The sequence below is a fragment of the Helianthus annuus genome, chromosome 13 (assembly GCF_002127325.2).
Source record: "Helianthus annuus cultivar XRQ/B chromosome 13, HanXRQr2.0-SUNRISE, whole genome shotgun sequence".
Lineage (NCBI taxonomy): Eukaryota > Viridiplantae > Streptophyta > Magnoliopsida > Asterales > Asteraceae > Helianthus > Helianthus annuus.
Window position 1 is genome coordinate 109,107,106 of NC_035445.2, and position 15,162 is coordinate 109,122,267.

Genomic DNA, 15,162 nt, shown 5'->3' on the forward strand with positions numbered 1-15,162 from the left:
TTGTTTCTTTCCAAGTTGGTTCTCCCTGTCCTTTCCATAAACTCCTTTGCTCTTTGAATTGCACTAGCAAGAGCCCATTTGATATCCATCATTTCAAACTCTTCTCTATCCACTTGCTGATAATCTTCATTGGTTAGATTGATATTCCCAATCTGACCTGCGACTAATCCACAATAAGCACTAACCAAGGTATTCAACATCTCCATATGCTCCTTGGCTATTTCGACAGTGACTTTTGAAAAGTTGGAAGTGTCTAATCTGACTGTGTTTGGATTGGAAGTGGCTTGAAAGTTTGAAGAGCTTCCATAAAACCCTTGCTGTTGCGGTTGTTGCTGTTGAGCTCTGCTTGGGTCTAAGAAAGGCGGTGGTGTGAATTGCTGAGCTGTCGGTTGCACATACTGTTGTTGAGAAGAAGAATCTGGTCTTGAATACATCTTCGTATATGCTGAAGGATCAAACTGATTTGTTGTGGAAGGTCCGGTGTTTGAGATGAAAGCTGTTTGAAGCTTCGCGTGTTGAGAGGCTGGTTTTTCTCCACAGATACCTCCTGCAATCCCAAAGTACATCTCTGGATTTTGAGGAGTTAGTGTTCTTTTTGCCTTAAGCTTTTCTTCTACATCCTTGTTCTCCAATTTTTGAATTAGCTCATAAACGGTGATTGTGTCTAGAACACCATTTTCTTTGAGAATTTCAAGAAAACTGCTCCACTTTGCTGGTAAGCTATCAGCGAATCTCTGCACCATTTCTTGTGGAGTGGCAGTGACTTTAAAAGTAAACATCTCGCTCAACAAGTGATGGAACCTTGTAGATAACTCTGCCAAAGTCTCATTCTCCATACACGTGAATCCTTCAAACTCTTTCTTCAGTAATTCTTGCTTGATCTTTCTAGATTGAGCATTTCCTTCACATCGTAACGTGAGCATATCCCACAAGCTTTTAGTGGTCGTGCAGTAAACAAACTGGTGGTAAATGTCTCTGTGAAGAGCTTGTGTGAGAATCATGAATGCTTTCTTTTCTAACTCATATTTCTTCTTATCATCATCCGACATAGTGCTGTAAGTTGTTGGATTAGATCCTGCAACTTCCAAATCATTGTCAAATGCGGTGAAGAAACACATCCATAGATCTTGACCTTGCCCTTGAACATAAGTTCTCAGCCTTTCTTTCCACCATCCCCAATCATTGATGTGATTTAGCTTTGGCGGTTTTGCTTGTACCAGTTTCACTGTCGTTCTGCATCATTGCTTGAATGCTGCTGCTTTGATTTGTGACCAATGCCCATTGATTTGCAGTTATCATTGCAGCTTGAGGTGGGGCAATAGCTCGCATCCATGCAGTTTTGTCGAAATCTGACGCAGATTGCGTAGCTGATGATTGTGGAGTCAAAGTTGTTGTAGTCCACGCGGTTGGATCCCACTGACGGTTTGTTCCCATTTTATAAAAATTAATATATTAAGTGAAAATTGATTTAAAATTTGAAAAATTAATTTTCACAAACTATGTTAATATGTTGAAATGAAACAAACAGCCAAAAGATCCTGGATCGAAAGACCTGAAAAACACAACTTGTTAAATTTAAACAGATAAGGGTCGAAAGATAGTACTTGTTCGAAGGATCAACAGTGTTCGAAAGATCACTGTTGAATTTCGAACAATGATTTCGAAAGATTCTCCAAGACGAAGGATCCTTATCTTTCGAATAGTAACAGTAGATCGAACAATATATCCTTCGGAAAGATTCCTTGGCTCGAAAGATAAATCACAGACTTCGAAGGATGTTCAAAGGATCAATATCTGTCGAACCTCCTTTGATCGAAAGATGATCTTTCGACCTCGAAGGATATCTTTCGATGTGAACTGACACAGCTGACAAAAGGTGACAGGTTGGTGAAAAAGGTGATTGGTTGGTAGACAACTTTCGGCAGAAAGGTATGTTCAGACCTTACCTTTTCACCAACTCAGATTTGACTAATAAAAAATTGCCTAAAATAGAAGGTTCTTATCCAGAAACCGGTCACCGGAGTAAGCCGGAATTTTGGCCGGAAATTACCAAACCCTTTAAAACAAGATTTTAAGTTACCCAAACCTTCCTTTAACACACCCGGTTAGTTTAGAACACGTTTTTACGTCAAGAAATCCAAGAAAAACACTAAAAACGGGTGCTAAACCAAGTGAGTTTTGTCCAAACACTCCAAAGTCTTGTATAAACTCGGTTTTTAACAAGGAAAAGAGCCACGGCTCTGATACCACTTGTAGGTCCCCCGGAGGTCGAGGTTAAACCTTATCCTTGTTATGTTTAACACACTAGCAAGTGCGGAATCCAAGCTAGAATGCAAACCGGTAGTTATATGAGAACACAAGCTACAAAGAGAAAGGGTAGACACACAAGATATCAAAGTTTTCTCTTGTATTTCAGTGGACACGGTTACAGCCCTTGACCAAACTGAAAATACTCTCTACAAGACTTGGTTCACTCACATACAACTCTATCGGATGTCTTTCTGTCTCTCTATCTGTTCTGTGAAGTGAACCCATATATATACCCATAACAGTTAGACTGGTCGAAGGATCAGATTGACTGCTCGAAAGATGATCTGTCGATCATACAGCTATCGAAGGATCCACATATACCTCGAAGGATTGTATATCCTTCGAGGTCCAACTGCATCCATCGAAGGTTATCTTTCGAGCACATCGAAGGATATAAACAATCCTTCGATGACATCCTTCGACACAACAAACTTACAATCTATGTGTTACTTGTTTGGCCAAGTCAAACCAGGAGGATGGTTGACTTGGTCAAACTTACATCAAAACACATATACAGACCAACAAAAGACGTAACCCAGACTAACAAAAGACATCGTTTTGTATCATGACAAAATACAGACAAAGTACAGACATAAGTGCACCAACAGTCTCCACAGATTTAGTGCGAATACTACGGCATCCAGTTCCAAATCATGGGTGGTGTAGTTCTTTTCGTGCACCTTTAACTGTCGTGATGCGTAAGCAATTACATTGCCTCGCTGCATAAGTACACACCCCATACCCGTGTGTGAAGCATCGCAGTAAACAACAAAATCTTCAACTCCTTCTGGTAGAGATAATACCGGAGCATTGCTCAATCTTTGTTTCAGAATCTCAAAGGATTCCTGCTGCTTTGGACCCCAGTCAAACTTTACATTCTTACGGGTCAAAGAGGTTAATGGTGCAGATATTCTTGAGAAATTCCCAATGAACCTTCTGTAGTATCCTGCTAAACCCAGAAAGCTACGAATTTCTGTAGGTGTCTTAGGTATTTCCCAATTCATAACAGCTTCTACCTTGGCAGGATCTACTTGAATAACTTGTTCACTGACAACATGTCCAAGGAACTGGACCTTACGAAGCCAAAATTCACACTTGGAGAATTTGGCATACAACTTCTCCTGTCGAAGTAGTCCTAAAATACACCGAAGGTGCTTTTCATGTTCCACTTGGCTACGAGAGTAAATAAGTATGTCGTCTATAAAGACAATGATAAACTTATCTAAGTATGGCTTGCAGATTCTATTCATGAGATCCATGAATGCTGCAGGCGCATTAGTGAGCCCAAAAGGCATCACTAAGAATTCAAAATGTCCATATCTCGTTCTGAATGCCGTCTTTGGAACATCTTCAGTTCGAACCTTGAGTTGATGATACCGAGATCTCAAGTCAATCTTTGAGAAATAACTCGCTCCTTGGAGTTGATCAAACAAGTCATCAATCCTGGGTAAAGGATAACGATTCTTGATCGTTACCATATTCAATTCGCGATAATCAATGCATAGACGTATTGATCCGTCCTTCTTTTTCACAAACAAGATTGGAGCTCCCCAAGGCGAAGAGCTGGGCTGAATGAAACCTTTTTTCCAATAACTCATCAAGTTGAGTTCTGAGCTCTTTCATCTTGGTAGGCGCTAGACGATATGGAGCTCGTGCAATAGGCGCAGATCCTGGAAGGATGTCTATCCTGAATTCCACTTGCCTCCCAGGAGGTAATCCAGGTAACTCGTTAGGAAAGACATCAGGATACTCTGAAATAATTGGAATGTCCTCAATCTTCGGTTTTGGATCATTCACAGTCACTTGTGCCATGTAGATGACACATCCACCCTTCAAACACTGGGAGACCTTAAGGATAGACACATTGCTGGGCAACCCGTATTGTGTGTCTCCTTGGATAGTGACTGATTCACCGAAGGGGGTTTTGATAATGATAAGCTTTTTATCACAGGCAATTTGGGCTTGGTTATGCGACAACCAATCCATGCCTAAAACTATATCAAAACCAGCCAATTTCATTGGCAGGAGGGATAGCGGGATAGAATGGTTCTTAATGGATATTGATCATCCATCAAGAAGAGTTGAGGCGGATTCTAAGGTACCATCAGCGAGTTCTACCTCATATTTTACGTCTAGAGTCTTAATAGGCAAATTCAACAACTTACAAAACTTATGATCTATAAAGGACTTATCAGCCCCAGAATCAAATAAGACTCTAGCATAAATATTATTGATGAGGAAGGTACCTGTTATGACGTTATCATCGGTCACCGCTTCCCGTGCCTGCATCTGGAACACTCGGGCATTGCTCTTCTTAGCCTCTTTAGGCTTCTTCGCATTCTTGGGACAATTGGTCTTGATATACCCCTTTTCATTGCAACCGTAACAGGTTGCATCCTTAATGTTCCGGCACTCAACAGATTTGTGCCCCTTCTTCTTGCAGATTCCACACGGTTTAGCCTGTGGGTCTCGGTTGCACTTGCCAAAATGCATTTTGTGGCAAGTCTTACACCTGGGCTTATCACCAGTTTGCCCTTTCTTGGAACCAGAGTTCCCTTTTCCTTTCTTGTTAGACTGGGAGGACTGATCATCCTCTCTCTTCCTATTCCCCTCTTCAGAATTCTTCTTCGCCCTACTCCTCACAATATCCAAACTGAGGGATAAAGATAGATCCACAGCGGATCTATAGGTGGTTGGCTTTGAAGCCTTAACATTCCCCTTAACTTCAGGGGCCAAACCACCAATAAAACGCGCAATGCGCTTGGGCTCAGGTGTGACTAAATACGGTACAAGCCTTGACATGGAATTGAAACTAGTCACATAGGATCTACAGTCTAGATCCTTCATCACGTGGGTGAGAAAATCAGTCTCTATGCGCTCTACTTCATGCTGAGGACAATAAGTGTCCTTAACCAGATCAACAAACTTCTCCCATGAAAGATTATACAAATGCACTTTCCCAGTGGAATGTACAAGTTCTTTCCACCACGTAAGGGCATCGCCCTTAAAAGATTGGGAGACAAACATGACCACATCTTCTTTAGCGCAACCGCTAATATCTATCACCGTTTCCATCTCATCTAACCACTTCATACAATCTATCGCCCCTTTTTCTCCTGTAAAGTCTCTCGGCTTACAAGAAATAAAATACTTGTAGGTACATCCCTTGGTGTGCCTGGGGGTAGACTCAAGAACAACCTGTTTCTTGGGTACACTGCCCTGGTTAGACGAGTGCATGGACTCACTCTTCCTATGTGGAATGGGTTCTCGAAAGAGTTTGAGACCGAACGACACTCGACTCTTTAAATTTAGCCTTTACCGCTGGAGAAACCGCTACGGTGATTAGGGCCTGCAGTTCAGCACCAGTAATATTGATTCTGGTGTTGCCCTCTGCTGGATGACTGTTTGCTTCGTCTGAGCCAGCCATTTCAGGATGCTATAATATAGGAAATAATAATCTTTTAAATTTACATATAGATTCATCGCACTGATGATCCAATGATCATGGTATTATTAAACCATTTAGACCATTTCAAGTCATAACTAAAAGTTAATAGAATGCATTATTCTTTACATTATTGGGCAGGGGAAAATAGAAATTTCACAACTGCCAATGTCATAAAAGACATTTTATTTATCATTAAACTCGTTTCGAAGGACACTAAAATAGCTTAAAAAGCTTGTCACAAGGACGAGTTGAGATTCTAACTAACGATCTCAAAGATCAATGATATTTTAAGGTCTGAACAAAGTTCATCACCTTTTTGACAAGAAGCTTATAAATTGTACTTTCATTGTCATTTTACACCTTTGCTTAAAGCACGCATCTCAAATGGATGTCTTGGTGTATACATCACACTGATGTTTACTAGTCATGATTCGCAATGATCATTTTGGCTTTATATGACTTGGAAAAATCCAAGTACCTTTTGAAAGCTCGTGTGGTTTCTCGTACCGCACAGCTGGGAATGTTAACATGTTTTCAGATGTTAACAGAGATTTGCTATCTTAAAAAGGTTGTACCATCATAGTCAATTAATACCTTGGCTAGGTTATACCTCTAAGAGTTTCTTTGGCAGATCAATTGTAAATTGAAAAGAGATAACATGGTGTAATAAAATACACAATTAAAACCAAAGTTAAAACTTCATTACTATGAAAACAACTACAACTGCCCTAAACGGGACTTAGGAAAAGACAAACTACCCGCGCAGGGGCATACAGAAAGGAAAATAAGTCCACGCAGGGATTTGATACAAAAACTAAACAAATGTCCACGCAGGGACACAATTACAATAAACAAGAAAGCAAAACAATCCTCTACTTCTTCTTCCCCTTAATAAGGTTGGCGAGGCCTTTCATGAAGCTAGTATTCCTCTCCTTGTTCTTCTTAGTCTTATGCTCGACCTTATCCAACCTCTCTAGGATTTCCTGAGTTTGTTGCTGTTGCTGTAGCTGCTGGGGAGGAGGTGGCTGGTATGGAGGGTACTGATAACCTTGCATCGGATATCCAGCTGGATGCATAGGAGGGTAAGTAGGAGGATAAAGATGATGATACTGCGCAGCCGTAAGATATGGGTCATGAGTTCCATAGCCCGATGGATATCCCGACGGGTTCTCAAAAGGATTGTACCCGGATGAACCTGGGTACGCCGGGATTGGGTTATCAAAACCCGCAGGCGGCTGATGTGGTGCATAAGAAGCTTGTGGAGGATTAGCCTCCGGTGCCTCGTTTGAGGGTCCACCCATCTGGGGGTCCTCTGGGATAGGAGGATAGGAACTCGAACCATGAGGAGAAATAAAGCGGGGTCCTCCTCGTACAGACATGCGTGTGTTCCTCCTTCGCCTCAGAGGTTCAGGAGGTGGCTGCGGTGGCTCCTCTACCGGGAGTGGTGGTGGTGAAACAGCTTGAAGTTGAGGTTCAACCAAGGGTGGTTGGGCTGGAGAGTTATGGGATGACGGGGTAAAATACCAATCATAGGTACCCATCCTCTCTTGGAAAGAGTCGGGCCCACGGTATGGGGATCCCTGAAACGGAGACCCACTAGATATGCTGATAGGGTGGCCCGGGGTTCCTATTTGCATCTCCGGGTCGGGGTCATCATCCATCTCCATTTCCTGAGAGAAATGGTCCTCAGGGCCCAAAGGGTTGTAGCCAAGAAAGTCGTTAACATAATCTGCTGGGTTGAACTGTCCCGGGGAGTAGGGGGAGTCAGAATGATGAAACGAATGAGATTGCAAAGAGTTATGCGGTGGGTAAGACTCATGCGAATGATGAGATTGTTGAGAGTGGTGAGAGTGTTCGGGCTCGTCTGGAGCAAATGGCCCGAAAGACGGATGAAAAGAAGGCGATGAGCTTAGCAAGACTGAATGTCTTGCCGGCTCGTAAGGTTGACCCCACATATCGTGAGAGTCGGAGGAGGATAAGGACGCCGATGGAGTGCGTCTGTGAGATGGTCCAGCAGACGACGGTCCCCCATGCATGGGGCCCTTGCCTCGTCCTCTTACTCTTGGAGGCATGTTGGTGAACTTCCTGTTGGAACAAGAAAACAAAAATAAAATAAAACATAATAATCAACAAAGGAAAGATAAAGATACATCCTAGGTCATTTGCCTAGACTCGAGAGTCTAAGGAATGTGCTTATTGTGTCATTGAGATTAAACACAAAAGGTTAGTGTTTAATTCACTCAATGTTGGCTCTGATACCAACCTGTCACACCCCAATATTTCCACGTGTTACCGTTGGGCCCGGCGGGGAGTATCGTGACGTAGTTGATATCATCATTGTCAACACACACAATAATATAGCACAGCGGAAGGCTGGGTAAATAAACTATTACAAACCATATTGTCTGTCGCTATTCGAGTACATGAATAATACAGACTGGAATGTAATAAGATCCACAGGCAGATCATAAAGTACAAAGAAACAAAAACTACAGACTCCGGGTATCTATGGGATTTGCAAGATCCTCTATAACACCCTATAGCTCCAGCCTATTACAAGAAGTACCTGTCAATTCAATCTTTAGGAAAATACATCAGTATACACTGGTAAATACAATTTAACTGACACGTTTTGAAAACATTTAAGAAAATTGATTTAGGTGACATGGCACAAATCTTTTATAACTTGGGACAATCTTTGTTAAGATCTTGTATACAGCTTTACATATTTGTCATACAAGTGGGGCCGGTTTGGAAGCCGGGCATGATTAACTGACTCACCACTTATAGAACTCACAGAGGAGTTATCCCCAACTTGTGGGTAATTTAATATTTAGCATTTGCATCTGTCAGGTGCATGCATGCACCCCGTGCATAGGTCGTGGCCATTAATAACTTAAATGAGTCGAGGATATCCAGGACATGGTCGTTAACCCCCAAATGTTTATATTATCAAATAATACAGATTAAAACGGGTCATGCGGATTTATTAAATCACAATCCAACAAAATAATCCCATACCCGACCAAGCGGTATTAATATACCATATCCCAAGCCCGTATAGGGAAAATAAGTTAAAACTATTTACCTGGTGGTAGGAGTAAATTCCTAAGGTTCTTGAAAGGCACTTTTTACCGGAAGCTATTAATCTGTATGGAAGGTTTAATTAGCCTGTTAGGATTCTAACGGGTCTTTAATTAAGTCAAGGACTTAGACCGGCTAGCTAGAAGGAAACCTTACGGACCTAACCGGTAGATTAAGCGGAGACCGGGATAGAATGTGATTTAGACTCGACAAGCTTGGATACTTGTATAATATGGGTAACTTAAACACATTCTGGAAAATGAGGATTTAATGACAAGGTTAAGCCTGTTTCGGCTATTTTACGTAAACTAGTCACGTAAACCGACCCGAACGCGTAAATGCGTAACAGGTAACCGGACAAATTATAAACAGGTCTTAATCATTATTATCCTTAAAATATGTTAATATATCAGTAGTATATTAACATTTATGCCCAAAAAGCATTTCAAACCAAAATAAGTCCCATAAGGGCATTTTGGTAATTTTGATGCTCATAAAAGAGTTTATTTATAAAACCGAGTTCCAGGTCTGATTAGATTAGTAAAAACATGTATTTTTATGAGTTATATCAGTAGGGTACTTAATATATGAATAATATATCTTTTATAACTAACTATGCACCGTAGTGGCATTTTGGTAAATTTACATAGGCTTTTAAAGGCTAAATAGGTTTCTGAGTTTAAATACTTTAGCTTACTGTAATAATATATAAATTAGCTTAAAACATCAGTAGGTTATGAGTTTTATATGACAAATATAGTTTTGACCCATACTAGGTGCTAAAAACGCTTAAAATGCGATTTAAAGGGCTAATATGGTAAAAATAGGAAATCTGAGATTTTGGTCAGTTTATAAAGTTCAAAATATTATATTTATCATATGGAATCAGTAGCAAAAAGTTTGGCATAAAAATGTTAGGTAAAACTCATTTTATGGATGAAAAGGGTAAAACCGACAAATACCAAATTTAGGCTATAATCCTATGTTATGCTCAGCCTAAAAATAAATAAAAATCTTCAAAAATCCCTAAATATTATTTAACATCAGTAGGTAAAAAGATTGGTGTCAAAAGTCGGGTTTAGATAGCCATTATGCTAATTACGCCTTTTAAATACTAAAAAGTCCCTTAATTACGCTATTGAGCATAACTCCCATTCTAGACCTCAAACTGATGTCAAATTTTCGGGACATGTCTAAATATCAGTAGCAAAGGTTTTAGTTTATTCACATTGCTAAAAATCTCGGTTTTATGCAAAACTGGCGTTTTAGGCATTAATGAGCACAATTACGATCAAGAGCATATATTACAAACGATTAAGCACCATGCAATATAACTTCAGAGGGTTATACTACAATGTAATGTGGTCCTAATGGAAGCTTAAAACATGGAAGAATTAAGCTTGAATGGGTCAGAACTGAAAGGCAAAGCAAAAGTCAAGCTTTTGCGACTTTCAGTTATAATCTGCCCTTAGACTATAAATTGTCGGGTTAGGACTGATAAAACATGTTTAGATAGTCATTACCAAGTCATTAGAATGTTAAAATGTAATTTAGAACCTCTGGTTTATGAATTAGAATCATTTTTATCATATCTGTCCAGTTTGACTTTTTGTAAAACTAATTTGACCCGACATTTAATCAGTCAAACGAGATAATTAGGAGACACCCTTTTAAGGGTTAATCACCTATACTAATGTGGTTTCATAACCACTTTCAATTTGATCAGTGGTTAAGCCACATGTAATTAAAATGAAAGTCAAACTGATTATACACTAAGTTTGACTTTTAAGTAATTAGGCTAAATTGAACAACTAAATAAGTAATTAGAAGCTTACTAATGGTCCTAGCAATCTTTTCTACACTTGTAATCCTCTTGTTACTGCTGAGAGCTCCAGAGCAAGTCCCACAAGTGAAGTGTTGCAAATGATGTGCCAAGAACACAAGTCCAAGCTCACTTATATAGTAAATTCCATTGATCTTGATCATTTCCAGGTGTAATTGGGGGCCCTGGGATCATCCCAGATGTCCTAGTTAGTAAATTGAACCGACATATAGCTCCAAGGGTCGTCACAACCTATGCAAAGGCGGTGGAACAACCAAACCTGCACCTGGCAGCTCAATTCTGTCGCTGGCACTCTCTCGCGGGACGTGTAAGACTTAAGGGGTGTCTTACGCGGACCGCCTGGACCATGTTTACTGGTAAAACAAGTTTAAATGTTGGCAGTTTCAGTCCCTGATTGTTTTTAGCCTTTTTTAACTTCGTTGTTGACATGTAGGGCCCTTGTAGTTAGTAAGTTAAGGCTCTATGAAGAATAAACTAACTTCTTTAAGCTCGGGTTCGTTAAATTCCTTTATAAAAGCAAGTTTCATCAAGTTGACGCTTTTAACCCAAAGTTTAGAAAACATGCTTAACGATCTCGGAATCACGTGAAATTTTTACCACATATTCTCGGGAGTATATTTGAATATTACAAAGCCTCGGTTTCGTTAAAAGGCCACTCAGAGGTCAGAATTGACATATTGACACTTTTAACCCTTGTAATTTATAATCTTCCGATTATTTTCACAAACGACTTCGTATACCCAATCAATCACCCATTTAAGAATATTTTCTTCACGTGTGGTCATTCAGAGGCCCAAGTTTGGCATGTTGACACTTTTAGTCCTTTCGTTTGCACATTTTCACTTTTTTGTCAACTTTAGTCCCTTAAACTCAATCTTTCGCATAACCGGAGTTTAGGACACGTGTCTATGTATAATTGGACACGATTTATGTGGTGTTACATATGATGGGCATTCTTACTGTCGCCGAGTGTTTAGAGCGTTTCGAGGCATTTGCCCAATCTCAATCTCAGTCGCGATCTGATCAACGGTATTAAAGTGGCAATTCAAATACCACTACTAGTGCACCCACTCGTGGGGTGAACCATATCACTATGGACCCTAGTATAGCCGTCGTACTAGAAAACGTTACTAGAGAGCTCAAGGAGATTAAGGCAAAGGTTGATAAGTGTGAGTTTTGTCGAGGGGGTCACGATACAAATGCGTGTCCATTGTTAGTTGGTGAGGAGCAGGTCGATTTCGTGGGAGGGGGTTTAGGTAGAGGTCAACCTAGTGGGTTCGGTAGTAATTTTAATTCGGGTTGGCGTAATAATAATAATTTTAATAATAATTTTAATAATAATTTTAATAATAATAATAATAATAATAATAATAATAATAATAATAATAATAATAATAATAATAATAATAATAATAATAATAATTTTCATTCCAATGGTCCCCCTGGTTTCCAATTAGCTCAAAATCCAAATAGGGGGCAAGGTTCATTCTTTGGTAGGGTTCAAATGGGCAGTTCAATAAGGGGTTCAATGGGCAGGTTAAGGATGGGGGGTCAAGTAGTCAGGTTTAACCAGTTCAGGGTTCAAGTTATGATTTAGGGGGTAGCCTTGAGAGGATAGAGGCAATGATGAGCCAGTTAGTCGTTAAGGACCAAACCACCCAAAAGATCCTTACCGAACACGACCTTATGCTTAAGAACCACCAAGCCTCTTTATAAGACCTTCAAAGAGTCGTAGGTGACATGTCTAGGAAACTTGAAGAGAGGTTACCCAGTCAGTTTGCAGGTAACACCCAACCGAACCCTAACGCCCATGCCAAAGCCATTACCATTCATAGTGGCAAAATCGTAGGGAACCCGAGAGTTGAGGAGAGAGTAGTAGAGGAATATGAGGAGATTGTAGATGAAGAAATCGAGATGGAGGCTCCCGACAAAGTGCAACCTAGGCTAAGCCCAACAAGTACCGCACAGCCCGGCGAGCCTCAAGGAGAGAAGAAAGTGGAGAAACCACCCGTAGACATTAGACCTTCTCCACTCGTAGATCATTTGCGTGTCCCGTTTCCTACACGTCTTAGGAACCAAAAGTACTCCAAGGAATACGGGCAATTCCTAGATATCTTCAAGCAATTGAAGATTAATCTACCTTTCATTGAAGCACTCCAATCTATGCCCAAGTACACGAAGTTCTTAAAGGACCTTCTTAGAAACAAGGAGAAGTTAGTGGAGTTGTCGAATGTCCCATTGAATGGAGGGTGCTCCGCAGTCGTTCTGAATAAGCTTCTGGAGTAGCTTACCGATCCCGACATTTTTACTATTCCATGTCTTTTCGGTAGTAACACCAATACTCGAGCCTTAGCCGACCTAGGTGCTAGCATCAATTTGATGCAGTTTTCTCTCTATGAGAAGCTAGACTTAGGCGAACTTTCACCTACCCATATGACATTATCTTTAGCCGATCGGTCCGTGAAATACCCGAGGGGTATTGTTGAGAATTTGCTTATTAAGGTCGACAAGTTTGTTTTTCCCGCCAAGTTCGTCATTCTTGATATGGAAACCCTCATAGATGTGTTCGATGGTAAAATCACACTTAGAGTCGGTGAGGAGAGAGTCACCTTTGAGCTAGATCGTTCCATGAACCACCCGAGAGGTTCCGATGACTATAGTGGTCCTTGCCATTCCGTATATTTCTTGAACTCTTTTATCTCATGTGTTGACCATTGTCTAGAGTACATTAGTGGAGCCGACTTACTAGGAGGAGAGAGAGTAGAGGAGGAGTCGTTGAGGTTGGATGAAGTAGAAGGTGAGGGAATTCCTTTGATTCCCGAAGCGTTAGCTGTTAGTGATGACACCACCCAACCCCCACCCTTGGAGCTTAAGGTCCTTCCATCTCATTTAGAATATGCTTTTCTAGGGTGTTGGTGCATAAATGTCTGTTAACTTAGTCTTTATAGAGTCTTGTGTCTAGATAGGATAAATCAGTGCTCAGCAGGTTAGAAATTGGGTTTTGCATGTAAAAGGGGTATTTCTCACGAAATAGCAAAGATCTATTTTGCAGGAAATAACACATAGGTATTTCGCACGAAATGACCTTTTGTATAGATTTTGTACAAAATCACCACCTCTATAAATACCTGAGCTGCTGGTTCATTTATACCGATCCAATTTCATAGCCGAGGTGCTGCCGGTTTGTCAAACGATCTGTAAAAGCTTTGAAATCATTAATAAGAAGATAATTATGGAGAATCAAGCTGTATCAAGTCAGAATCACTGATTTCGCCTTTGATTTTGACTCAAAACTCTTCTGATTGACTCATTCGGGTCACACAACAATCCAACAAGTGGTATCAGAGCACAGGACGAAGAGTTCATACCGATTCAGCTTGTTTTCATCAGATTTTCTCACTTCTACTCATTCTTTTCAAAATTAAACAAGATTTAACGGTTAAAATGGACTAAATTTCACATATATCACGTAAAACACTGTTTTAACGAATCCTTGAAAGAATTGGACTTTAATTCGACCAAAAACTGGATCAATTTGACAAAAAGGTGTCCGATATGCTGACGTCATCATCAATTCGCACGGAATAGATATTCTCATTTCGCACGAAATCAGACTTGTGATCGCTATTTCACACGAAATCAACTTCAAGAACGTCATTTCGCACGGAATCAAGTTGTTGGACCTTATTTCATACGAAATCAACAATCATTTCGTACAAAAGCAGCTATTTTGCTTGAAAAGTGTCTATTTCGCTTGAAGAGTGTGATTTCGTTTGACTATTCCGCACGAAATAGTCATTTTACTTGAAAGACTTCTATTTCACACCAAGTGGTTATTTCGCGTGAAGTTCATTCCGTTTGGACTATTTCGCTCGAGGATCATTTCGTTTGAGCTGTTTCATTTGGATCTATTTCATTTGAAATTGTTTAACATTCGAAAATTTTTCTAAGTGTTTGTTGACTGTGACAGGTACTTGAAAATGCTCCAAAACCTAGTGCGAAGAAAACTCTTTCTGATGCTTTAAGTGTAGATAGTGCCTATGGCACATACAACAAGCCGCCCAAGCTAATGGCAATAGAGGAATACAACCGATGGGCAACTACGTTTGAAGAATGGCTAAAATCTTTCGCATATCAAAGTTGGAAGAGCATGAAGAATGGTTTTGATATCGGGAGAACAGATTATGAAAACATAGAAGAGAATGAAGTGGAAAGATTTGTTTCTGAACATAAATGCGTCACTTTACTTCATCAATCTGTGAGGGACGACATTATATCATTAATTGAATACAACAATTCAAAAGATCTATTGGAGAAACTGAAAGTAAAATGTGTGGGTAGTGCCGAAATTGTTAAAAACAAAAAGAAGTTGTTAAGAAAAGAATTTGATTTGTTTGGATGTTTGAAGAACGAGTCTGTGTCAAAGATGATTGAAAGATTTGGGTATTTGAAGATGGAACTCGCAAGACACGGAATC

General features: G+C 40.1%; 1 protein-coding gene across 1 annotated transcript; it reads right to left on the bottom strand.

Moving 5' to 3' along the window:
- Nucleotides 1-6,630: 6,630 nt before the first annotated feature.
- LOC110901509 (pollen-specific leucine-rich repeat extensin-like protein 1) lies at nucleotides 6,631-7,830 on the bottom strand. Its single transcript, XM_022148334.1, has one exon. The coding sequence runs from the start codon at nucleotides 7,828-7,830 to the stop codon at nucleotides 6,631-6,633; it is 1,200 nt and encodes a 399-aa protein (XP_022004026.1).
- Nucleotides 7,831-15,162: the final 7,332 nt, after the last annotated feature.

Excerpts from the sequence above, each read along its gene's own strand:
- LOC110901509 (XM_022148334.1), bottom strand. The coding sequence starts at position 7,830 with ATGCCTCCAAGAGTAAGAGGACGAGGCAAGGGCCCCATGCATGGGGGA.